General features: G+C 55.8%; 7 protein-coding genes across 7 annotated transcripts; 4 read left to right on the top strand and 3 right to left on the bottom strand.

Moving 5' to 3' along the window:
* Positions 1-50: 50 nt before the first annotated feature.
* BU26DRAFT_550880 (uncharacterized protein) lies at positions 51-2,673 on the top strand. Its single transcript, XM_033832073.1, has 2 exons — positions 51-855; positions 930-2,673. Exons 1-2 carry the CDS (start codon positions 318-320, stop codon positions 2,474-2,476), a joined length of 2,085 nt encoding a protein of 694 aa, XP_033684031.1. The 5' UTR covers positions 51-317; the 3' UTR covers positions 2,477-2,673.
* Positions 2,674-2,724: 51 nt separating this feature from the next.
* On the top strand, positions 2,725-4,410 carry BU26DRAFT_310744 (uncharacterized protein). The gene is made up of 2 exons (XM_033821909.1): positions 2,725-3,315; positions 3,470-4,410. Exons 1-2 carry the CDS (start codon positions 3,186-3,188, stop codon positions 4,138-4,140), a joined length of 801 nt encoding a protein of 266 aa, XP_033684032.1. The 5' UTR covers positions 2,725-3,185; the 3' UTR covers positions 4,141-4,410.
* BU26DRAFT_310772 (RNI-like protein) lies at positions 4,278-7,066 on the bottom strand. The gene is made up of 4 exons (XM_033821910.1): positions 5,954-7,066; positions 5,210-5,902; positions 5,045-5,156; positions 4,278-4,993 (listed from the first exon to the last, which is right to left on the bottom strand). Exons 1-4 carry the CDS (start codon positions 6,698-6,700, stop codon positions 4,752-4,754), a joined length of 1,794 nt encoding a protein of 597 aa, XP_033684033.1. The 5' UTR covers positions 6,701-7,066; the 3' UTR covers positions 4,278-4,751.
* Positions 7,067-9,148: 2,082 nt separating this feature from the next.
* BU26DRAFT_505134 (cysteine proteinase) lies at positions 9,149-11,166 on the top strand (the record flags this gene model as incomplete). The annotated part of the gene is made up of 5 exons (XM_033826829.1): positions 9,149-9,461; positions 9,585-9,918; positions 9,975-10,392; positions 10,432-10,695; positions 10,765-11,166. The coding sequence occupies 5 exons, from the start codon at positions 9,149-9,151 to the stop codon at positions 11,164-11,166; spliced, it is 1,731 nt and encodes a 576-aa protein (XP_033684034.1).
* A 526-nt stretch (positions 11,167-11,692) lies between these two features.
* Positions 11,693-15,305, top strand: BU26DRAFT_550883 (uncharacterized protein). The gene is made up of 3 exons (XM_033832074.1): positions 11,693-12,746; positions 12,799-12,896; positions 12,944-15,305. The coding sequence occupies exons 1-3, from the start codon at positions 11,840-11,842 to the stop codon at positions 15,098-15,100; spliced, it is 3,162 nt and encodes a 1,053-aa protein (XP_033684035.1). The 5' UTR covers positions 11,693-11,839; the 3' UTR covers positions 15,101-15,305.
* Positions 15,306-15,771: 466 nt separating this feature from the next.
* BU26DRAFT_519198 (40S ribosomal protein S12) lies at positions 15,772-16,592 on the bottom strand (the record flags this gene model as incomplete). The annotated part of the gene is made up of 3 exons (XM_033828994.1): positions 15,772-16,032; positions 16,161-16,485; positions 16,590-16,592. 3 exons carry the CDS (start codon positions 16,590-16,592, stop codon positions 15,908-15,910), a joined length of 453 nt encoding a protein of 150 aa, XP_033684036.1. The 3' UTR covers positions 15,772-15,907.
* A 910-nt stretch (positions 16,593-17,502) lies between these two features.
* Positions 17,503-19,392, bottom strand: BU26DRAFT_426030 (uncharacterized protein; the record flags this gene model as incomplete). The annotated part of the gene is made up of 2 exons (XM_033823656.1): positions 17,503-19,080; positions 19,273-19,392. 2 exons carry the CDS (start codon positions 19,390-19,392, stop codon positions 17,503-17,505), a joined length of 1,698 nt encoding a protein of 565 aa, XP_033684037.1.
* Positions 19,393-19,999: the final 607 nt, after the last annotated feature.

Below are 19,999 nucleotides of genomic sequence, written 5' to 3' on the forward strand. Positions count from 1 at the left end.
CGTGAAGCCTATGACGTTGTTCTAATTTAGGTTATGGTGATTGCCCGCCGCATCAGCCTCGCGGATCCGGGCATAACAACAATTTGCGTCCTCGCGCATATCTTTACTTCTTTCTCGGCGTGTCTTCTGAAGGTCGATACCCAGCTGCTATGTTTACCACATAGCGATAGAGATACCGGAGCCCACAGCAGCGCTCCACGAAGACGGCGGAAGCGCAACAACTGTACCCTGCAGAGCATTGTTTGGCCCTCTGTGTTATATCCAGCTTCCACCGTCATTGCCCACACTGCTGAACTTCGTCGGAAACTCAGAGAAGCATGTCGGAGCTTCACAAGGCGCTAGAGTGCCTCCGACCCAAGGACTATAGCGAGGTCCCTACCGACGAGCTCCACACGTTTCTCTCGGACGTCTTCTCTCAAGCCGAACTCATTGCCAATTCTGTCCCTCCTCCGCCCAATGGCACGCCCTACGAGTCCTCGCGCCGCTCCCGCTCCGACGCGAATGGGGCGACCTCAGCCGCAGACCTCACAATTTCAGACGCGCGGAGACCGTCGCCGGCGAAGGAGCATGTAGGGCTACAGAAGGCATGGGGGAAACCACTGAAGCTGGGCGCAAAGGATGCCGCCACAGGCATCAGCGTGTTCAAGATGGCAGGCCATGATAGGCATGGAGCGTGGTTCGCTCGGACGAGCGTGCATGAGGGTTTGGGGTTTGCTAAATGGAAGAGGGCTATGAAGAGGGAGTTTCCAGAGAGTTTAGAGGTGCAGGGTGGCCCGGGAGAGGGCAACGTGCGGGGCATTGGGGGTGATAAAAGGTTAGAGGACATCGAGGTTGAAGGGGTGGGCAAGCTAGAGGGTACGTCATACCTGGTAGCCAGTCAATCATGGAGGTAAAGGGGGAAGATTACGAGAAGCTAATATTTCCTGCAGTTTACCAGCTTTCCGCCCAATTCCCTGGACCGACTTCGCCTCGAGAGTTCATAACCCTCCTCCTCACGTCCGCCAATTGCCTGAGCGACGCCTCAAAGGTCGGCAATATCGTACCGCGCCATTTTATGGTCGTCTCAATACCCGTGTCACACCCGGATGCGCCGCCACGAAATGGGCTCATACGAGGGCAGTACGAGTCTGTTGAGATGATTCGAGAAATTCCGCTGTCACCGTCGTCCAAATCCGCTTCAGCTTCCACTCCTGATCTCCTCAACCACGAGCGAATGAAGTCAAGAGAAAGGGGTGGCACAATAGGCTTCGCGGAATCCCGGGGTCCGGAAGCTAAGGGAGAGAAGATTGACAGAGGAGACGACGATGAGGATGATCCAGAGGCAAATCCGGTGGAGTGGATAATGATAACGCGGAGTGACCCTGGAGGCGGTATCCCTCGGTTCATGGTCGAGCGAAGTACTCCATCGAGTATTGTGCAAGACGCGCAAAAATTCCTCGATTGGGCTTGTACCAAGGAAGACGAAGAGGAACCAATCGTGGAGGACAGAGGCAGGAAGAGCGTTGAAAGTGACCACCGCTTCTCAGTATTTGAATCAAACGGCATTCTCGCTGGTGTGGGAACTAGCATTGCCGACAAACCCGACCTAGCCACCTTCCGACGGCCATCACAACGGACAACCGACAAAGGGGATGGACAGTCCGGCATCATCAAATCAATGGCAGATACCCTAGAGTCCTACGTTCCAGATTCCCTCAACCCTCTCCGCCGGTCAGAATCGCAGAGCTCGGTCTCGACGTCATCATCCATCGACTCTTTTGCATCAGCAGAGCAATACAATACAGCGACCGAAGGCCTCCCGAGGACGGATGGCTCAATACCCACTCCCTCTACTCAATCCGAACAGTCCCTCGCCCTCGGGCCGTCCGGTTCAACCCACCATCACCATACGAGCCGCGAGCTTGAAAAGATAGAGCAGAAACGCGATCAGCTTAAGGAGAAGCTCGACCAAGCCCGCACGAAACAGAGCCAGGAGACACAGAGTGCGAGCACTAAATCAGCCAAAGAACTCGAGAAAGCAACCGAGAAGCACAACCGCGACCGGAAGAAACAAGAGGACAAATTCACAAAGGAAATCCAAAAGCTTGAAGCCCGCCGTGAGCGCGAGACTAAGAAACTCCTCGCACGCCAGCAGAAGGAGGCTGATAAGAACAACCTCCTAAAGACGCAGCGCGAAAGGGATGAGTGGAAAGAGAGAGCGGAGCTCGCGGAGCAGGAGAACAAGCTGCTTAAGGAGCAGATTGGCGAACTGCAACGGGAGAACACCGCGCTCGTGGCAAGGATGGGGAAGACGGATATGGGGCGGGAGTTGCTAAAGAATGTTAGGGAGGAGATGATGGAGGGGAAGGGCAGGAAGAGGAGTAGTAGCCGCGCTAGCGCAGGCAGTGGGACTAGTAGGGCGAGTAAGGCGAGTGGGAAGAAGAGTGAGAATGTGCATGAGGGGAGTGGGTTGGCGAATGTGGAGACTGGGAGCTGAAGCGTGGGTGTGGCTTCTTGACAGTGTGCATTTCCTAGGACATTATTACTTGGATTCGGACGGGTTATTACCAGCAATGAGGTCTGGTCTGAGTTATGGCGGAATACGGCTTTCATAGCGGCATACATACCTGGGACTAGCGGTCCTTCTTCTCTGAACTTCCAAAAAAAACAGTGTACATATGCTAGCCTTCCGAGTCCGTTACTGTACATCTGACTAATCCAGATTAGGCTATTCTCCACAGCCCTTCATCCACCCTCCACCCACGTCATTTCCAGCTTACACTACGTTTCATATTCTTCGAAACGAAACATTTTTAAAGGTGTACCTTGTGTATTCACAAGAGCTCCCCGAATTGCATCTTTCTTAGCGAGTAACGGAGTTCCTCCGATAACCGGCCGCGTTTCTTGGATGAAGAAGAAAGAGCAAGGAATTCAAACAAGACTTCGCCGTAGAGCTAGGTGATATCGACGACCCGAACCTAACTCGACAAAGAGGAAATACGACGAAACAGGGCAGGGTACCCTCTTGCACCAGAGAAGGTTCTTGCACAAGATAAAGATTCCTTATCAATTCCGCTCGGAAGGCACCATCCATCGACGACATCCTTCACATACGGTCCCACGGGAGAAGTCGCGGCAATTCACGTCGTCGCTACTAACGGCGCGGATATCGCGTATATTACTTGCAAAGGGACCCAGGCTTCGACATGGCAGAGGCTTCCAAACCTACAATCCTAGCCTTCCACGGCTCTGGCAGCAATACCACGATCCACACCGTCCAACTAGCCCGGCTGAACCGCCTTCTAAAACCGCACTTTAATATCGAAGTACTCGAAGGTATACCTTCTTCTTCTCTCCCCAATTCCCCTTCTTTCGTTCTCACCAACCTACTCACCCCTCCTCCCACGAACCCCTCTCCCTCTCCCATACCCGGCCCCGAACTAGTCAGACAGACGACGATAGTAAACCTAGCTAACAAAGAAGCAAACAGCACCCTTCCCCTCCGCCGCCGGACCCGGCATCCTGCCCTTCTTCGAAGGCTGCGGGCCCTTCAAGCGCTGGATCCCGCCGGCGGAAAAACTCAGCATCTCGGGCATGAAAGCAGGCGAAGCGTCGCCGCACATGCCGGCGGCCGTCGAAGAGCTAATCGCCTCCACCGTGCCCAGCATCACCCGCGCTCAGGGCGGCAAGGGGAAGGTCGTTGGGCTGATTGGCTTCAGCCAGGGGACGCGCGTGGTCGCGGGGCTGCTCAAGGGCGCGGAGATCTGTCGAGCGCTGGAAGCTGCTGGGGAGGACGTCTCGCAGATCGGATGGCTGGGTTTTGAGTTCGCTGTGTCGGTGTGCGGATCGTATCCGCCGGCTTTGATTCCGCCGGCTGTGTCTGCTGCTTTGGCGTCCTCATCGCTATCTGGGGAGCAGCAGAAAGAGTTGGTAGAGAGCAGGGTTAGCATTCCGACGCTACATATCCAGGGCAGGGAAGACGAGTGGGCGTGGGCAGGGAAGCTGTTAATTGAGGGTGTGTATGAGGAAGGGGAAGGGAAGAGCGAGGTAAGAGAGTTGGCCATGGGGCATCATTATCCGGTGTTGCAGGAGGATAGTGAGGGGATTAGGGAGTGGGTCTTAGACACGTATCGGAGGACTGCGGAGAGAGAGAAGCGGTAGAACCTAGAGGACCTGATTGCAAAACGGACGGAAGAACGTGAATGAGCAGTACAAGAGCACAAGGAGTTAAAGTTATAAATCGAGCTCTGTTAGCTATTGCTACAAGCTGAACGGTGCTCCGGATCCGCCAACCATGTTACGCTTCCTACTGTCCAGCGCTTAAACACTACGAAACAACAAGCACAGAATACATAACAAGGGTATCGTAGTCGCCTCATCCCATCATCGTCAACCTCTTGTTGCCACCTTGCTCACGTCCTCTGGTCTCGTGCACCTTCTTTCCAAAACAGAATGAGAAAGGCCGTTCAATCATCCTTCATTTGTGAATAGGAGATGCCGAAGCTAGCATGAGCGGCCGTGTTCGTGATGATATGCAATAAAGCAAATGGAAATAGACTCCGTGACCATGCCGAAGGATAAAATTTTGCAAGGAAAAGTGACATGCCCAGATTGAGGGTAGCCAAGAGGGAAGCGCTACTTGAGTACCCTGTCCACTAGGGCCCTGCTGTTGCTCATGCAGTAATACAATCACATTGAGAATGGACCGGTTCCGACGATGCCTGCGTAATTTCGTCAATAAAGAGGGATGGCCATGCTGGGTAGGACTACTCCTAACCCATCATTTCGCTGCCCTCTCCGAAATCTTCGTCCATTTCTTCGATGTTCATGCCGTGCGCCTGGGCGGTGACGTTGAGTATCATCTCAGGCTCCTCACTCTCGTCGAACATGTTGCCATCAGGATCGAAAATCGGGGTGCGTCGATTAGGGGAATCGGCATTGAGGTAGTTGCGCAGACGCGAGACGCCGACACCGCTGAAAACACAGAAAACGTCGCGCTGATGTTCGTTGAACTCTGGGAGGGGGTTAACGGTGTACTAAGGCAGACAAGAGAGGTGGGACAAACCTGGCGGTGCTTCGCGGCAGAACACAATGAGGTCCTCACGGAGAAAGGCTTGGACACCAGTCAGGCTCAGATGTGTTAAACGTGGGCAGTTGTTCAACAAAGCGTGGATGCCCTATAATCGAGTCAGCAATGATAAAGTCAAATTTGGAGTGTGGTTTGTCATACCTGAAGAGTCAGGTTCGTGCAGTAGCTGAGATGGACCCTCTCGAGAACGCTGGGAGCCACAGGTCCGCCGTGTCCCACCTGCTTTGGTTTGGCAAGCGCCAGAATGCTCCGGTCCGTAATGTTGCCGCATTTCACCAGTCCTATCCGCTTCAATTTCGGCAAAGTTGCAAGCTGCATGACGGAGTTGTCCGTGAGGTTGGTACAGCACGCCAAATCGATATATCGGATTCGGTTGCACAGCTTGACGAGCTGTGTGACGCCTGCGTCTGTGATGCGTGAACAATGACCCAGGTGGATATAGTGGAGATTCTTTCCGAGGCGTGTGATAGCCAGAACCGCGCGGTCCGTTATGTTCCGGCATTTGTTAAGAACCAGGTTGCGAAGCCGGGGAGCGGCCTGAACTATCTTCTGGACACCGGCATCCTGCAACTCGCCGCAGTCCGTGAGGTCAAGGATGCGGAGAGCGTCGTAGGTTGCTTCCAGTGGAAGGCGAAGGAAGGCTTGGTCGGTCACGCGCCAACAATGAGCCAGACGCAATTCTCGCAGGTGCGGTCCTTCCGTGATGAGGGTGGTGATGGAATCATCTTCGAGGTTCTTGCAATCGTGGAGGTCGATCTCGAGGATGTAGCGGCAGTTTCTAGCGAAGGCGATGATGGACTTGTCGGTCAATTGAGAGCATCCGTTGAGTTTGAGCTGCAGACGTCAGAAATGCTACATTGTTCGTGTGTCATTGTCAGTACTAACCCGCTTCAAGTGTCTGCAGCTCTTCGCTACAGCTTCCAATGACTCGTCCGTAACCTTCTTGCAGTTGGTGATGTTCAGACCCTGTAGCCGAACGGCATTATTGGCTAGAGAGAACATGGTCCTGTCTGTAATGGCATCCAGATTTGTTACATCCAGCGCGAGGAGGCTGCGATTGTCCTGCAGCATTGCGGTGAGGCTGAGATCGGAGAGCTTCGTGCAGTTAGTCAGGGTCAGCCGCTCAACGCGTTTGCACCCAGACAGCGGCGCTAGAGTGCCGTCGCTGACTTCGTTGGCGAGGCCAGACAGGTTCAGGCGTTTGATCAGACTGGCATACTCGAAGAAGCTGTCCGACTTCCTCACCGTCGCGATGACGCTCTTGATGGCGCCCCATTTGCCCGTCTGCGGCCTGTGCCACAAGAGGCCTACGCTGTTTCTCGCCCATTCTCTCGACACAAGCATGCAGTGCTTGAGGTCGCCCGGCGAGGAGAGCTTGGCGAATATGGCGATCATCAGCTCTGCGGGCAGGCGGGATATAGGAGAGACGCGGCATCTCTCTTCGATGGCCCGCCGGAGGGCTTCCTCGTCTGAATCGGGCGAGACGGAGGGCGCGAGCGAGGACTGCGAGTCGTTGGCCTGGAGCATGATCGAGTCGTTGTCATCGTCGATGCCGCGCTCGGGGGAGGTGGATGCGGAGGTATCGGAGCGGGAGGCGCTGACGTCGCGCTGGGCTCGTCGGGAGCGCGTCATTTTGGGCTGGCTGGTCGTATGTATGTGCGTAATACTGTGTGTTCGTCCACTGCTGCGGGCGTGGGCCAGGTCGAAAGGCTGAGAATGTTCGGTGGTGTGTTTGGACGGGGTCTGCGAGGTCCGCAATTGGTGGTGGAGGGAAGGCGGTTGGCGGGTCGACTAGTAAGCGACAACGCAGCTGACGGGCATTCACAAACAAGCTGTGCGGTGCAGTGCTGTGAATCTGCAGAAGCGCGTCGGGGCCTGGCAGGAAACGGGGCCGTGCGGGGTGGGAATAAGGCGAGGAATCGCAAGGTCGTGCGCCGTTTCCGTGGTGTGGTGGTGTTGTGTAGGGCTGGGGGAGCCCGCTCGCTAACGGCGCTGTTATGGCGAGGGTGGCGTCGAGGGACACACTAACAGCAGACAGTGTGCAATGGCAGGTCACGACAGCGTGCGGTGCCTTCTCTGGGGCGGCAGGCCGGTCGAAGAGGTCGGAGAGGGAGCTGCTAAATACTCAGGGACGAAGATGAGCGGAGAAGGGCCGTCTCCAGAGCCAGGCGTCGCGGCCGTCTGCTGCTTGGCGGCGGCCGGGTTGGCCCTGCGCGCCTGTCGCATCAACTCTCTTTCGAGCTGCTGCTTGGGACGAGACGGTCCGCCCAAAGTGACTGCTGCTCCCTCGTCCTTGCTGTGCGGCCAATCCCCGCGCCGCCATCAGCCCCCCCGCGAGGCTGCCCCGTCGGTAACGCGGCTCTCTCTACCACCGACTCCTCTCCCAGTGCACGCTGGCAGGCGTCATGTGTCGCAGCAGGCATACGCACCTGACTGATGTAAGTCGTACCCCCATTGCCCGTCCAACCGCCGTCTCACGACGTCGCGTGAAGGCGCGAGCCGTGATCTGGAGAGGCCTGGAGAGCGTCCCAGATCCAGACCCGGGTCGCTGCGCTCTCGAACGCCGGTTCACAGATCTGAGCCAAGCCCCTGGCGGTAGCCGCAAGCATCGTTCAAGCTCCCCCAAGCCTCCATCGTCGGGCATTACTTCGACGTCTTGCATCACCCAATCGGCGCCTGCTGCACCCAAGTCTGGTCCGCACCAAGACCGTTTACTTAGATGACATCGGCGGCCGTGTGGCGGGACATGGCGGCTGCAGGGCAACGACAGCGTCTCCGCCAAAAGGAACGCTCGGTCCCGAGGACGATGATGGACCGCGGCGAGCCTGGAACCTGATCGACAGGCCGAAACACAAAGTGCCAAAATCGGTAATCTGTTTCCCACCCTCCGTATCCATAGATCTGCAGCACTGCACGATGCTGTCATCGCACACTGTCGACCTTCCTAACCGTACACTACAATCACTTCCTGACGGGCTTTAGAGCGAGCTATACGCATGTCCTCGGTACTGTGACTTCCGCGATCACGTAGCCTGTCGGGCTACTACACAGTAAGCATATCGGAATTCAGACCCCGTCCTAGCGCCTTAAGTCGAAGGTTTGAGCATTTCATTTCTCCGCGTCCACGACTCCGTTTGAAAACATCTTCAACTTCCATCTGTCTGCTCTGTCATTGTGGGCTTATCCTCCACGCGGATACCGCCTCGCGTTGCTATACCACGTGCCCTACCCTCTCCATCCGCCAGGCTTGGCAGAACAGCTTCTACTCGCCGGAGTTCGCGAAACCAAAACCCAAAGCGAGGGATCTACACTCTGCAAGCGGTTGGAATACCCCTCCTTGATGCATCGCGAACTCCGATGACATCGGGGATTAAAACGCCTCATCCTCTCTCGGGACCGAAACCCTCCGCCCCCGCAAAACCACTATGCGACTATCCCCTATCGATTCGACCCGCAGAAGTCAACATTAGGTGCTTACTCTGCTGTGTTCAGGTCTCGGTTGGACTCTCGGTTTCCCCGCATTACAGAGTTGTTCGATTGCACAGCACATGGCCTCATTCCTTTCGGGACCGAAATGACACAAGATCCCCACAGACGAGTATACGGGCGATCTCGTATCTGCAGCACGGCGGAAAAGCTGATATCAGGCGCTGGCCGCACTTTCCTTCAGATTCTTAGAGACGTGGTATGATGGTGCAGCCACGCTCGCAACTGGTCCAATCAATCTTAGACATGATCTGAGTCTCATACGCGATATTCAGCCTCATACCTGACCCCATTCTATACCTGATATCTCGCGACCGGAACTTGGAGATCAATTGGATGTTGCTGTGGGCTGAACGGAGGCCATGGCCTATTCTCATCGCTGATAGTAGGGGTAGAGGAAAGGTAGTTGGCTCGACAATAGAGGTCCTGCTCAGCATCTTCCTTACGTCGACTAATCTTGCTCCGCCTTCAACGCCGTTTGCCTTCCGCTCCTTTGTATAAGTATACCCTTCCCCGGCGCACCTCTTGCTATTCTAGTCTTGTTCATCATTACACATTTACTTCTTTCACCCTCCGATCCATTGCTCAAAAAGGATGGCGACAAACGGTACTCCAAGGCTCTTCTTGGATGATCAAGTGGGTCCGAAGAATTCACTTCTCTACGACATTCTCTGGCCAAGGGCCGATCTACTCAAACGGATCGATTTCAAGCTTCTCTTCAAAGATTATCCCAGCGCCGGCCCGATCCAGATTGAGCGGGAGAAATCGTTTCTTGCACGCGAAGCTAAGGCGGTTCGTCCCGCAGTCGTCGACTGGCGTAACCGAAACGGCGTCAATTATCTCTGTAGCATCGTCAACCAAGAATCCGGTAACTGTTGGGCCTTTGCTTCGACAGCATGCCTGGAAAGTATGGTCCGAATTGAGCATGGCTACTGGGCCAAACGATCTGAGGGAGATCTCCGTGATGGCAGTAGCATCGGCTGGGTCATTGACGACGATTTGCCCAACTCGGCGCAGTACAACAGCTAAGGTGGACCATACGCCTGGGAGCTCGATTGGTCTCTTAAGAGTGGAATTGCCGACTATGGCTGTGTTCCATGGGTTCGTGACGGTAAAGATTGGCGCCCAACAAGGGATCGTTCGGGACGAACGACCAGGTTTGGTGCCTGGCACGACCTGCCACTTGAAGATCAGAAGGACTGGTTGGACACCACGGGTCCTATCGTAGCCCACATTGTTGGAAACGACGCATGGGGCTATGGGAAGCCGGGTACTGATGTCTTCCACGTACCAAAGGATGCCCCGGCTCCGAAATGGGGTCACGTCGTTCTCATTGTAGGTTATGATGACAACCGCCAATGCTGGTGAGTGCCTTGGATATACTCACAGCTTAACGGTCATGCTGATATTGCCTCTCTAGGATCGTCCGCAACTCCTGGGGAACAGGCTGCGGCGATAAAGGATACATATATCATGGCTATGGAGAGGCGGACATTGATAAGAACCAAAAGTTCGGCATCCGTGGAGTGGACCCTGACCCTTGGATCAAACGGAGGCTCCAAAATGGATGCTTCATGCAGACAAGCAAGGGGGCACAACACAAGAACTTTGAACTCCTGACAGGCGGAGCCCGCATCAAGCACTGGTCCCGAGATGACACCACGCTCAAGTGGACAGTTCTGCCCAGCGATCCTGGGAACAAGCTTCCGACCACCGGTATCCCAGCCGTGATCCAGACGACCTACGACCGCAACCCTTCAGCTGTCTATTGGGAGGCCACCTCCAATGCCATCAAGCATATCATCTACGACCAGAAGACGTCGAAGTGGTCGCTAGATGTGCCTCAGGATCCAGCCAAGATCCCGACCAACATCTAGGGCTTTCCGGGCTTCATTCAAAGCAACATCAACAGCCCCGGAAGCCTCGAAGTAGTCGTTCGCGGCACGGATGCTAGACTTCATCACTGGCGCCGCGGCGGTCTGCGTGATCCGCAGACCGGCTATGAGGGCGAAGGATGGCAAGAGCGCGCTGTCTTCGGTTGCGACTTCAAGATGGGCGGGCCCTCGCTCGTGCAGGCGAACTACCCTTCAGAGCGCAACCCAAGATACCCCACCGCAAACGAAAACTTCTACCTCGTCGCGGTGCGCAACAATGGCAAACTAGCCATGTGGTGGAAGGACTGCACAGCCTGCCAATGATACGAAGGCGAGCACTTCGGCTCCGGCGTCGGCGAAACGCCCGTCTGCATGATCCAGACCAACCACAACACCGACAGCGAGAATGATGTTGGTGACTTCCACGTCTGCGTCGCCGTCAACGGCCAAGTTCAGCACTGGGTCAGAGACAATTCCGCGCTAGCGGATGAGCGCCCTGTACCAGGACACCTGGACCCTGTGTACTACAAGGAGACGAGGAAGATGAGATGGCGCCTTGCGAATACTTTCGGAGCTAATGTGAAGAACGTGTGGGGGATGGTGGAGAGCGCGTCCCATTTCAATATCGAGATTGTGGTGGAGATGACGGATGGGAAGATCGGGCATACGTATTTGGACTGGCCTTCGTGGAAGTGGTGGGGTCCTTATTCTACCGGTATTGATGCATATGCGAAGTAGGTTGGACTGAGGCAACATTTAGGCTTTCTTTCGTGGTTGGTGGACGGGTGCGGGAACGAGATCGGGGCGACGGATGAGCGCAGATGCTACAGTCCACGATTCCAGGTGTCTTACTGCAGTTTGCATGGTAATGAATGCAGCCACGAGGTTGACAACAAGCGTGCGGAGTGAATCGTGTGCAGTCAGGTCTGTCAGCTTCGTTGTCGCGGCCGCGCTGCGAGCGGCTGAGGTCTGACTGTCCCAATTGGTATTAGCGCGATCTAGAGTAATAGCCACTTTGCGCCACAATTCAACCACCCGCCGAAGGGCAGACTCCCTGCATAATCATACCTCCGTAGGTAGTTGGAAAACCAAATCAGAATCCTAACCTTTGAAATAGTCTTCCGTTCTCTAGCCATGCCTTTCGAAGCCCACAAAAGTCAAAAATAGCGATTTGGGCAGTTGATCGTCGTTGACGTGCATGCATGAGTGGCTTTGCTTGTGACCGCCTTCAACAGCGCTGGGACCTTGAAACCCGCCAGGCACACGCCTTATGACCTCCGCATTCTCACCCATCACACGTCCACCATCTTTGCGCCTGAGTGCTGCGTCCGCCGGAACAAGCGTCACCTACATGCGCGCTCTCTAGGTCGCCCGTCGCTCCTGCTTCGCTGCAGGGCCCTCACCGCCCACCATGTCCTCCTCCGCTCGCTATGCCCATCCCGCCGCATCTTCAGCCGCCCCCCCGCAAGCCGCCTATCGTGCGCCGGCTGCCGTCTCCCATGCACCGCCGGGCACCTTTGCCCCAGGGACGAAAGTCCAGGTGGGCAATCACCGCGTCGCGATTGAGAAATACCTTTCCGAGGGAGGCTTCGCCCATGTCTACCTGGTCCGCGTCCCCAAGACCGACAATCGCACGCCGGAAACTGCGGTGCTAAAGAGAGTTGCGGTGCCGGATAAAGAGGCGCTGGCGAATATGCGGACCGAGGTGGAGACCATGAAGAAGCTGAAGGGCCACAAGCACATCGTGACCTACATCGACTCGCACGCTTCGCAGTTGAAGGGTGGCGGCTACGAGGTCTTCTTGCTCATGGAATATTGCTCCGGCGGGGGCCTTATTGATTTTATGAATACCCGGCTACAACACCGACTCACGGAGCCAGAGATTCTGCATATTTTCTCCGATGTGGCCGAGGGAGTCGCTACGATGCACTACCTGAAGCCGCCGCTATTGCACCGCGATCTCAAGGTCGAAAACGTTCTGATTACTGCGGTTGGCTCCACCAGGATATACAAGCTCTGCGATTTTGGATCGACGGCGCCGCCGCGGCCTGCTGCGACGACGGCTGCGGAAGGGAGGCTGATTGAGGACGATGTGCAACGGCACACCACGCTGCAGTACCGAAGCCCAGAGATGATTGATGTCTACAGAAAGCAGCCCATAGACGAGAAGAGTGACATCTGGGCATTGGGTGTGCTTCTCTACAAGTTGTGCTATTATACGACGCCGTTTGAAGAGGTGGGACAGATGGCTATCTTGAATGCGACCTTCAAATTCCCCTCCTATCCCCAGTTTTCGGATCGCATAAAGAAGTTCATATGTAGGCGCATGCCCCGAAGGAGCCAAGAGAGCATATGCTAATTCCCGGCTAGCCTCCATGTTGCAAGAAAACCCCAAGAATCGACCGAACATCTACCAGGTGATTGTTGAAGTCTGCTCTATGAGGCATAGAGCCGTGCCAATCAAAGATGTATGCTATTATTTTCCATATAGAACTTAGCTGCTGACACACTACAGATATATTCCAATCGAACCCAATCAGAAGACCGGAGGAACCAGCAGCTACCGTCTCCGGAGCCGAGTGTCTCTTCACCCCCTATAATAGGACTTCAGAAGGTCACTCCTGTTCAACAGGTTCAATCCATCCCAGACATCACTCCAATGAGGAGGGGACGGCCGACGGCTCCAGTCCAGGCACCGACCGCCGCAAAACCCAGTCCTTCTCCAATGAGAGGAACGGCGTCCGACCCGTTCGCAGCTCTCGATTCAAACAACGTGGAGGTGCGAAGAGCGGCTGCAGACGAGCTAGCAGCGCGTTTCCCTTCGTTGGACGAGTTTTCATTGCTGCACGACCGGGGCCAGAAGTTTGAATTTGGTCAACCACCAACGAACTCCGATTCCCAACTCGGCACGAGAGTCACGCAGGCTCTTGCGGACGAGGCCTTTGCGTTTCCTCCCGCTACCAAGGTGGAAGCAGCACCACCGGCGAAGGCTCCCTCAGCTGTTCCTTCTGCAGGCATTTCTCGGGCTACTTCCGTCAAGAAACCACAGAAGTATGAGCCGGCCAAGGTCACCCCACGTACCTCCAATCCCACCATTCATCAGCCAGTCCCGCAGCGGTCGACCATGGTATCTACTGGGGTGCAGACGTCCCCTTCAGCTTCTCCTGCGCCTGCTCAATCTCCACAGAAGTTTCCTGAAGTCAACAAACGACCCATCTGGCGCGTGCCGGATACAAATCACCACAACCGTACGCTAAGCCAGCCACGGAAGTTCGAACCGTCTCAACCCAGCCCATCCTCCCTCAGGCCTGATCACACTCTCCCACCTCGTCCGTCACTTCTTGACTCCTCGAGGTCCAGATCACAGACCTCCACGCTCACGATTCCAAAATCTCCGGCGTCTTCACGGCCTTCGCTAGAAAGCCAGCGTCCTTCTCCCCTAGACCTTGGAAATGCTCTGGACAGGTCCAAATCTGCGAACGCCCAGCGACCGGTCAGTATTCATGTTGAATCCAACCTCGAGTTCCTTCGTGAGCGCGAAGGAGCCCCCGGACGTAGCTTTGATGCACCTTCGCTTTCAAGGGGTCCACCATCTGCAGCGCTTCAAGACTCAGACTCAGAAGCAGACGATAGGAACATCACCTCGAACGTCGGCTTTCTGCGCGCTATGGAAAATGAGGAATCGAGCCAGAAGAAACATCGCCGAAGCAGCAGTCAATCGAAGCATGCCAAGCGCTCTAGTCTATCCTCAATAACGAGCAACACCAAGAACATTGTCAAAGGCAAATTTGGGGACGCTTTCAGGAAATTCGAGAGCAACGCTCCTCAAGACCGAGTCCGGGAACCGCCACTGACCCCTACCGACCAACTTATAGATCCTCGTGGCAAGGCGTTAACACCTATCGCGGGCTCTGAAGCTACAGGTGGACCCAGCGATGACGAGCGCGCCATTGATGAGACTCAAGATCTGCCACCAGAAGTTCGCCGCGAACTTGAACGACGGCGGCTGTCGCAAGAGGAACGTCGTGTCGAAGCAGCCGCAGCCGAATATCGCAAACGTCTCGCAGACCAGGGAGAGCATGGGAAAGGCAAAGCCGGTCCATCGCGCGCTTCTACAATTCAAACCCGCGTGAAGAATTTGCTGGACGAGAGTCAGAAGCAGTCGCCGGTCAACAAGACAGCCGAGGGGTATGGACATTTCACCGATTCGGGCAAGGCGCTGCCTAAGAGACCCCAGGATCAGACTGGGCTGAGAGAGCGTCCAGCTATTGCCCGCAAACCTGTTGCCCTGCCTCAGCAACCCCAGCCTCCATCCTCAGAGCTCCAATACGCAAAGCCCAGGCCAAACATCGCACATCCGCCTACGTCTTCCTCCGCTCCGCCAGCAGCGCACCGTACAGCGACTGGTCCATCTTCTGCACGACCCCTGCCACCGCCGAAAAAGCAAGCTTTGCGTACAGGTGGACCGAGTGATTTCTCCGCGGCGAAGCAGACCTCCGTTGTTGGTGGCACAGGGAGAGAAAAGCCGCTTCCACCTGTTGCGGGCAATGCCGGCGCCGCGGACGAGGATTGGGACGTAGACAGCTTCAGCAAGCGATATCCCAGCTTAAGCGGGCTAGAGATGGTGGAGACGGAGATCCCGGCGCGGGCGAGGACTGTCCGGGACGTATAAGTAGATGACGGCATATCTCGACGTTGGATTGTTGCAACGCCGTACCATGACATAGAACTGCGGTGGGACTTTTCCTGATTTGATCTGCATGATTTAGCAGCAGCATAGAGCAAAGCACTTATTTAAGCGTCTGTTACGCCTGCCTGCCTGCCTGCCTGCCTGGGTATATAGAAACGGCATTACTGGATAGTCAATGAATGTCCCCAATCTATCCCTCCTTCCTAAAGCAAGCCACTTATGATGAAGTTCAACGTACAGAGACTAAAAAAGTACTCTCTAATCATCTCTTACACCGTCAGTGATGCTTGGGCGTATGTGAAGAAACGGGGCCACTACTGCCTGAAGGAAATCATGCTCAAACAGAAGGGCCTCGTTTGAAACGACTACTCTCTTTGGAGTACTTTATTCTCCTCGAGCCCTCGTCCCCAAGCAGCACAGGGCTATTGAGATAAAGTCAAGACGTCCCTGTGCAATGAGGAGTGCTCGCTGATGTTGAGAGGAGAGGAAGGTAGAGAGGGAGCACAAATCGACAACACTCAATGCGCACAGTTGGATGCATGCAACCCATTCCCGTATATTTTGATATCAATGGCTGACATAGCAGCCGAGATCTATTCGACCCCCTAAGCCAGCAAACCATCCCTACATGCCATACCATTCCCACCCCCTTACCCACCCTTCATGCCGCACTCCATGCCATGCCCGTTAGGCCGCAGCATACCGAACCGAGGCGAACCGATGCAGAAAAGTCGAAGAGAGGTATCGAGAGGAAGGATATGAAGGGCGGGTAGGAAGAAGATCGATTGTCTACTGCTCGGTCTGGAAGTAGTTGAGGAGGATGCTGCGCTCCTGGGACTCCTCGCCCCAGTCGCGGACGACGACGCAGGAGCAGTTGACGACTTTGCGCGGGTTGCCTTCGCGGTCGATCTGGCCTGTTCCATGTATTAGCACACATGTCGTGCTCAAGTTCCCCCAGCCAGAACTCCAGCCTTGCACCCTCTCCAGTCCAACAGCCCTCGCCCAGCCCAGCGTAAGCCGATATGAGATGCATGTTACGTACACAGCCCCGCCCACTCGCCCAGCTGCTTCCCATCCGGGACCTTAATCAGCGGGATCTTGTGCTCCGAGCACAGCGCGACCACCAGCTTCTTATACGCCTCCTCCTCGCAGGCCTCGTTGAGGACGCACATATGCGCCTGACGACGGTCGAGCGCCTTGGAAGCCTCCCGCAGCCCGCGCGCAAGTCCGTCGTGGATGAGGGCGAGCTTGAGGACGCCCTTCAGGGCCTCGAGGACCGACATCTGGCCCTTGCCTGCGGAGGCATCGGCGCTGACTTCGACTTCGGCCGCGGCGGACACTTGGGATTGGGCGTCTTCTCCGTCCGACTGTGAGGAGGGGGGCGTTAGCAGGAAGCTTTTCTACTAGGTAGGCAATCGGTGGATGGCTGGATGCGGCAGACTTGCGGAGGCTGAGAGAGGTATGAGCGTACCATGATGACTGGGATGCTATCTGTCGGCTATCCTCGAAGATGTATGTGGGTGGGTTGATGAAGGAAGTCAAAAGTTCGAGGTCAATATTCGCGAATGGGTGTGGGCGGGATTCCCCGAGAAGCGAGTAGCTTCGAGGCTTGGCACCATCCGCACGTGACTGGCACTTTTCGCTCCACAGGCTGAGTATTAACGTGAGACGGAGGCATTGAGAAGAAGCAAGAGACAGTGAAAATAAGAGTAACTCGTGACAACGCTGCCTCAAAAGACTGGTGGTGACTCTGCGGAGTATGTGGCAGTGATAAGTCGCATTTATTTTTCATCCACATCCTGCATCCAGGAGGACTTTGGCACTGGTTCGCAAACCTAGATTCGTCTCTGCAAAACTACCGCTGATGACCTTCAGTAGATAAAGGCAAGTAGACCATCACCCTATATAAAGGTACCAAAGTCAACTGTTTGAATGGTATCTTTCTCGCTATATGCATTCTGCACCTTCCTTCACTGCAGCCTTTAACTGCCGCCGCCACTTTTGGACCAGCCGTAGCCATGTTCCTAGCACCCAAGCCTATCCTCGAAGCGCTTCAGCTTCCTATTGAGAAATTAAGAAACAACCGTATCGGAGATATAAGGACACTCGAACAGAATAAACTCTTTATGGCATGACGCCATCCCTCTTGCACTCATGGACGCGGAAACTCCCAAACGACAACTAAGAAAACACTATCGAAGCTGATGGATGGCGGACTCTTCGGTCCGCATGAATATAGTAATCAAGTGTAAAGGAAAGGGATATCAGCAAGCCGCTGTACGCTATCAGCCAAACGTGAAATACAGAGCCAGAAGTGTGACAGCGCCCATTGTACCGAGAACGCCTACGACATAAGGAAAGACTGGGTATATAGTAGGTGGACGCTACATGACGATGCAGCAGCAATTCTTCTTCTCCTTCTCTTTCTCTTCGGGGGGTTCGGGAAGACGCGTAGTCGTCGGTTTCGGAGAGGGGGCCGAAACCTGCCGGTTTGAAGTCCGGGACGGTATACGAGGACTTTGGGGTATCGTCGGCGTGAGCTTGTAGCCGCCTTGCTCGGTCGTTGGCGACTTCACATTGGTATCAATCCGTTCCGGAGACACCTTTGTCGGGCTTGGGAGTGGCCATTGCTCGTCTTGCTGCGCTTGTTCAAGGTCTATGGGCTGGATCTGGGAAGCGCGGTTGTCCGCGTACTCCTCAGTGTTCAGCAGCCGGAATTCCTTGTCATACATTGAGCCAACCCTGCCCTCGTTTTCCCACTGTTCTTGCTGCATTCTCTTGGCGTGTGTAGGGATAATCTGCTGATCTGGGGGTAACCGTGGATCAGGCTTGTACATGGTAGCAATCCATGGAGCCTCGCCTTCGGGTCGGTGACTGGTGCTGGGACGAGACAGCGAACCACCGCTCGTTCCGGGGCGTTTTACCGGGGAAGAGGTAGATGTGTTTCGAGGCTTCGCTTGAGTCTTTTGCGTGCTGGCTTTCCGCCCTGTTGGTGTAGGCTTGCCAGGCGTCTTCGCTTTTGGTGGCGACCCCGTCATAGGAGATGCAGGAGTGCTGAAATTGCCGGACATTGGGCTCCGCTGCGGGTCTTCGGATCGTCGTGGCTCATCCAGTAGTACTTGACTCGATGTGCTCCCGCTCCTCACTCTGGCGCCATTCGTTGCGATGGCGTCGCCATTCCAGTTGCCACTCTCTTTCCTAGGCCTTGGGAGCGGGGCGTCCCTATCGGCCAGCGTAGGCGGTACAGGAACCGGACTGAGCTTAGCAACAGGAATGCGGGAGGTGCTGGGCCTCACGCCGTGGTTGTTTCGTGCTGCGTACTGCTCCTTCTCTGCTGCAATCTCCGCTGGCGTTCGCAAGTCCCAGGCGGATGGCTGCGCGTCCCCCTCCTCGTCCGGTATGGGCGAAACCATCCTTCGGTTGTCCTGGCGATCGTCTCCATTGTATGCAGGATCAGTAGCCTCGGAATTGGTTCGATCTCGCGACGCATGTCTAGCACTTTGTGACCTGCTGTTTGAGCGGCTGGTGCGCCCGACCCTGAAGCCCGCTTCTTCCATTTCCCTGATCTCAATTTCTTTCAGCTTGTCACGGTGTATCCAGTTGTTCTCATCCTTCTCTACTTCGGTCCAGTTCGACGGCATCTTCGTGGGCTTCTTCCGGCCCTTGTTTTTCGCAGTCGCTCCATTTCGGCTCTCAGCACCCTTGTAGTATTCCAGAACACTATCCGGATCGCTGCTATTAGCGCTCACCTCGCCGCTTCCCTTCTTGTGTAGCTCATGGACCCGGCTCGGCGCGAGAAATCCTTGCTCATCCCCGTTGTGCTGCCCTTGTGGTTCTAAGGGAGAGCGAGGAGCCTTCAGCACCCCATTGGGTTGAGCACTGGGGGGCTCGCGGGGAGAGTAAGGATGCGCGGGCGCGACGTCTTCGGACATGAAAGGCTCTTGCTCGGCGTAGGATCTCTTCTGTATCGCGCGCGGTCAGCACGGTAGATTTCTCTTGGAGTTGCTGTAGATGGCGGTGCTGCATAAAGTAGCTGGGTGCGAGTCAAGTCGAGTTGGCGCTATGTGCAGGACGAGATGTCATAGTCTCAATAGCGCGCAGAGGTGACGCCAACCATGTGACGGGGCTTGTTGGATCGGAATTGGTATACGTACTGCGGTGTCTAGCCTTTGTACAGGCACTGCAAAGTCCCACGATCCTCGTCCGCCGTGGGAGCTACTTGGGGGGGTCAATTGCTGGAGCGTGGTCGGTTGGCGGGGCGATGCCACGGCCATAGGAGACGTCGGTCCCTGGGAGCGCGGGTGACCCTCTGGAGACGGTGAGGCTGGCCAAACGGCGGCCTTCAGAGCTTGCGCAGCGCACAGTGGCTCGGGCAGGGTAGTCGCAATGCGCACGGGGAGGTGTCGTGAAATGTTTCACAGCTCGGGGAAGGGGCGCGGCACCGCAGGGAAGGCACGACCGTGGTGCTAGGCGCGGAGAAGTGTTGAGGGCGGAGACGGGCGGCGAGAGGCTCTCCAGGCAGCGTTGAGGACAGCTACCGCGCAAATGCCATGGACGCGTGCGGAGTCGTGGGGAGCTGGAGGCGCGGTTGGGGGTGCGGAGAGGGGGCAATCTGCGCAAGAAGCACCGGGAGCGGACGTCCCTGCGGGTCGGCAGCGGCCAATTAATAGGAAGGGCTAAAAACGACTCAAAGGAATGGTAGCGACCGGCTGAAGGACGCCCAGCTCGCTCGAACGACGTCCAGTCGCTGCGGAATCTCGTGAGACGGGCGGTGGATGGGCGCGGACAGCGTTGGTGTGAAGGGAGGAGGTGGGCAGGGCTGTCAACGGCCGGCGCGCTGTGATTCGCGCTTGGCTCAATTTTCGAGGAGAGCGCTCGGAC

This window comes from Trematosphaeria pertusa (genome assembly GCF_010094035.1).
Source record: "Trematosphaeria pertusa strain CBS 122368 unplaced genomic scaffold BU26scaffold_7, whole genome shotgun sequence".
Taxonomy (NCBI): Eukaryota; Fungi; Ascomycota; class Dothideomycetes; order Pleosporales; family Trematosphaeriaceae; genus Trematosphaeria; species Trematosphaeria pertusa.

What these genes read in the sequence shown, in the direction of transcription:
- BU26DRAFT_550883 (XM_033832074.1), top strand. Translation starts at nt 11,840, where the DNA reads ATGTCCTCCTCCGCTCGCTATGCCCATCCCGCCGCATCTTCAGCCGCC. An exon ending in TCGCATAAAGAAGTTCATAT is followed by an intron (nt 12,747 to 12,798) that starts GTAGGCGCATGC and finishes ATTCCCGGCTAG; the next exon opens with CCTCCATGTTGCAAGAAAAC. An exon ending in GAGCCGTGCCAATCAAAGAT is followed by an intron (nt 12,897 to 12,943) that starts GTATGCTATTAT and finishes GACACACTACAG; the next exon opens with ATATATTCCAATCGAACCCA.
- BU26DRAFT_310744 (XM_033821909.1), top strand. Translation starts at nt 3,186, where the DNA reads ATGGCAGAGGCTTCCAAACCTACAATCCTAGCCTTCCACGGCTCTGGC. An exon ending in TAATATCGAAGTACTCGAAG is followed by an intron (nt 3,316 to 3,469) that starts GTATACCTTCTT and finishes AGAAGCAAACAG; the next exon opens with CACCCTTCCCCTCCGCCGCC.
- BU26DRAFT_310772 (XM_033821910.1), bottom strand. Translation starts at nt 6,700, where the DNA reads ATGACGCGCTCCCGACGAGCCCAGCGCGACGTCAGCGCCTCCCGCTCC. An exon ending in GCTGCAGACACTTGAAGCGG is followed by an intron (nt 5,903 to 5,953) that starts GTTAGTACTGAC and finishes TGACGTCTGCAG; the next exon opens with CTCAAACTCAACGGATGCTC. An exon ending in CTGCCGCGAAGCACCGCCAG is followed by an intron (nt 4,994 to 5,044) that starts GTTTGTCCCACC and finishes ACCCCCTCCCAG; the next exon opens with AGTTCAACGAACATCAGCGC.
- BU26DRAFT_550880 (XM_033832073.1), top strand. Translation starts at nt 318, where the DNA reads ATGTCGGAGCTTCACAAGGCGCTAGAGTGCCTCCGACCCAAGGACTAT. An exon ending in AGGGGTGGGCAAGCTAGAGG is followed by an intron (nt 856 to 929) that starts GTACGTCATACC and finishes TATTTCCTGCAG; the next exon opens with TTTACCAGCTTTCCGCCCAA.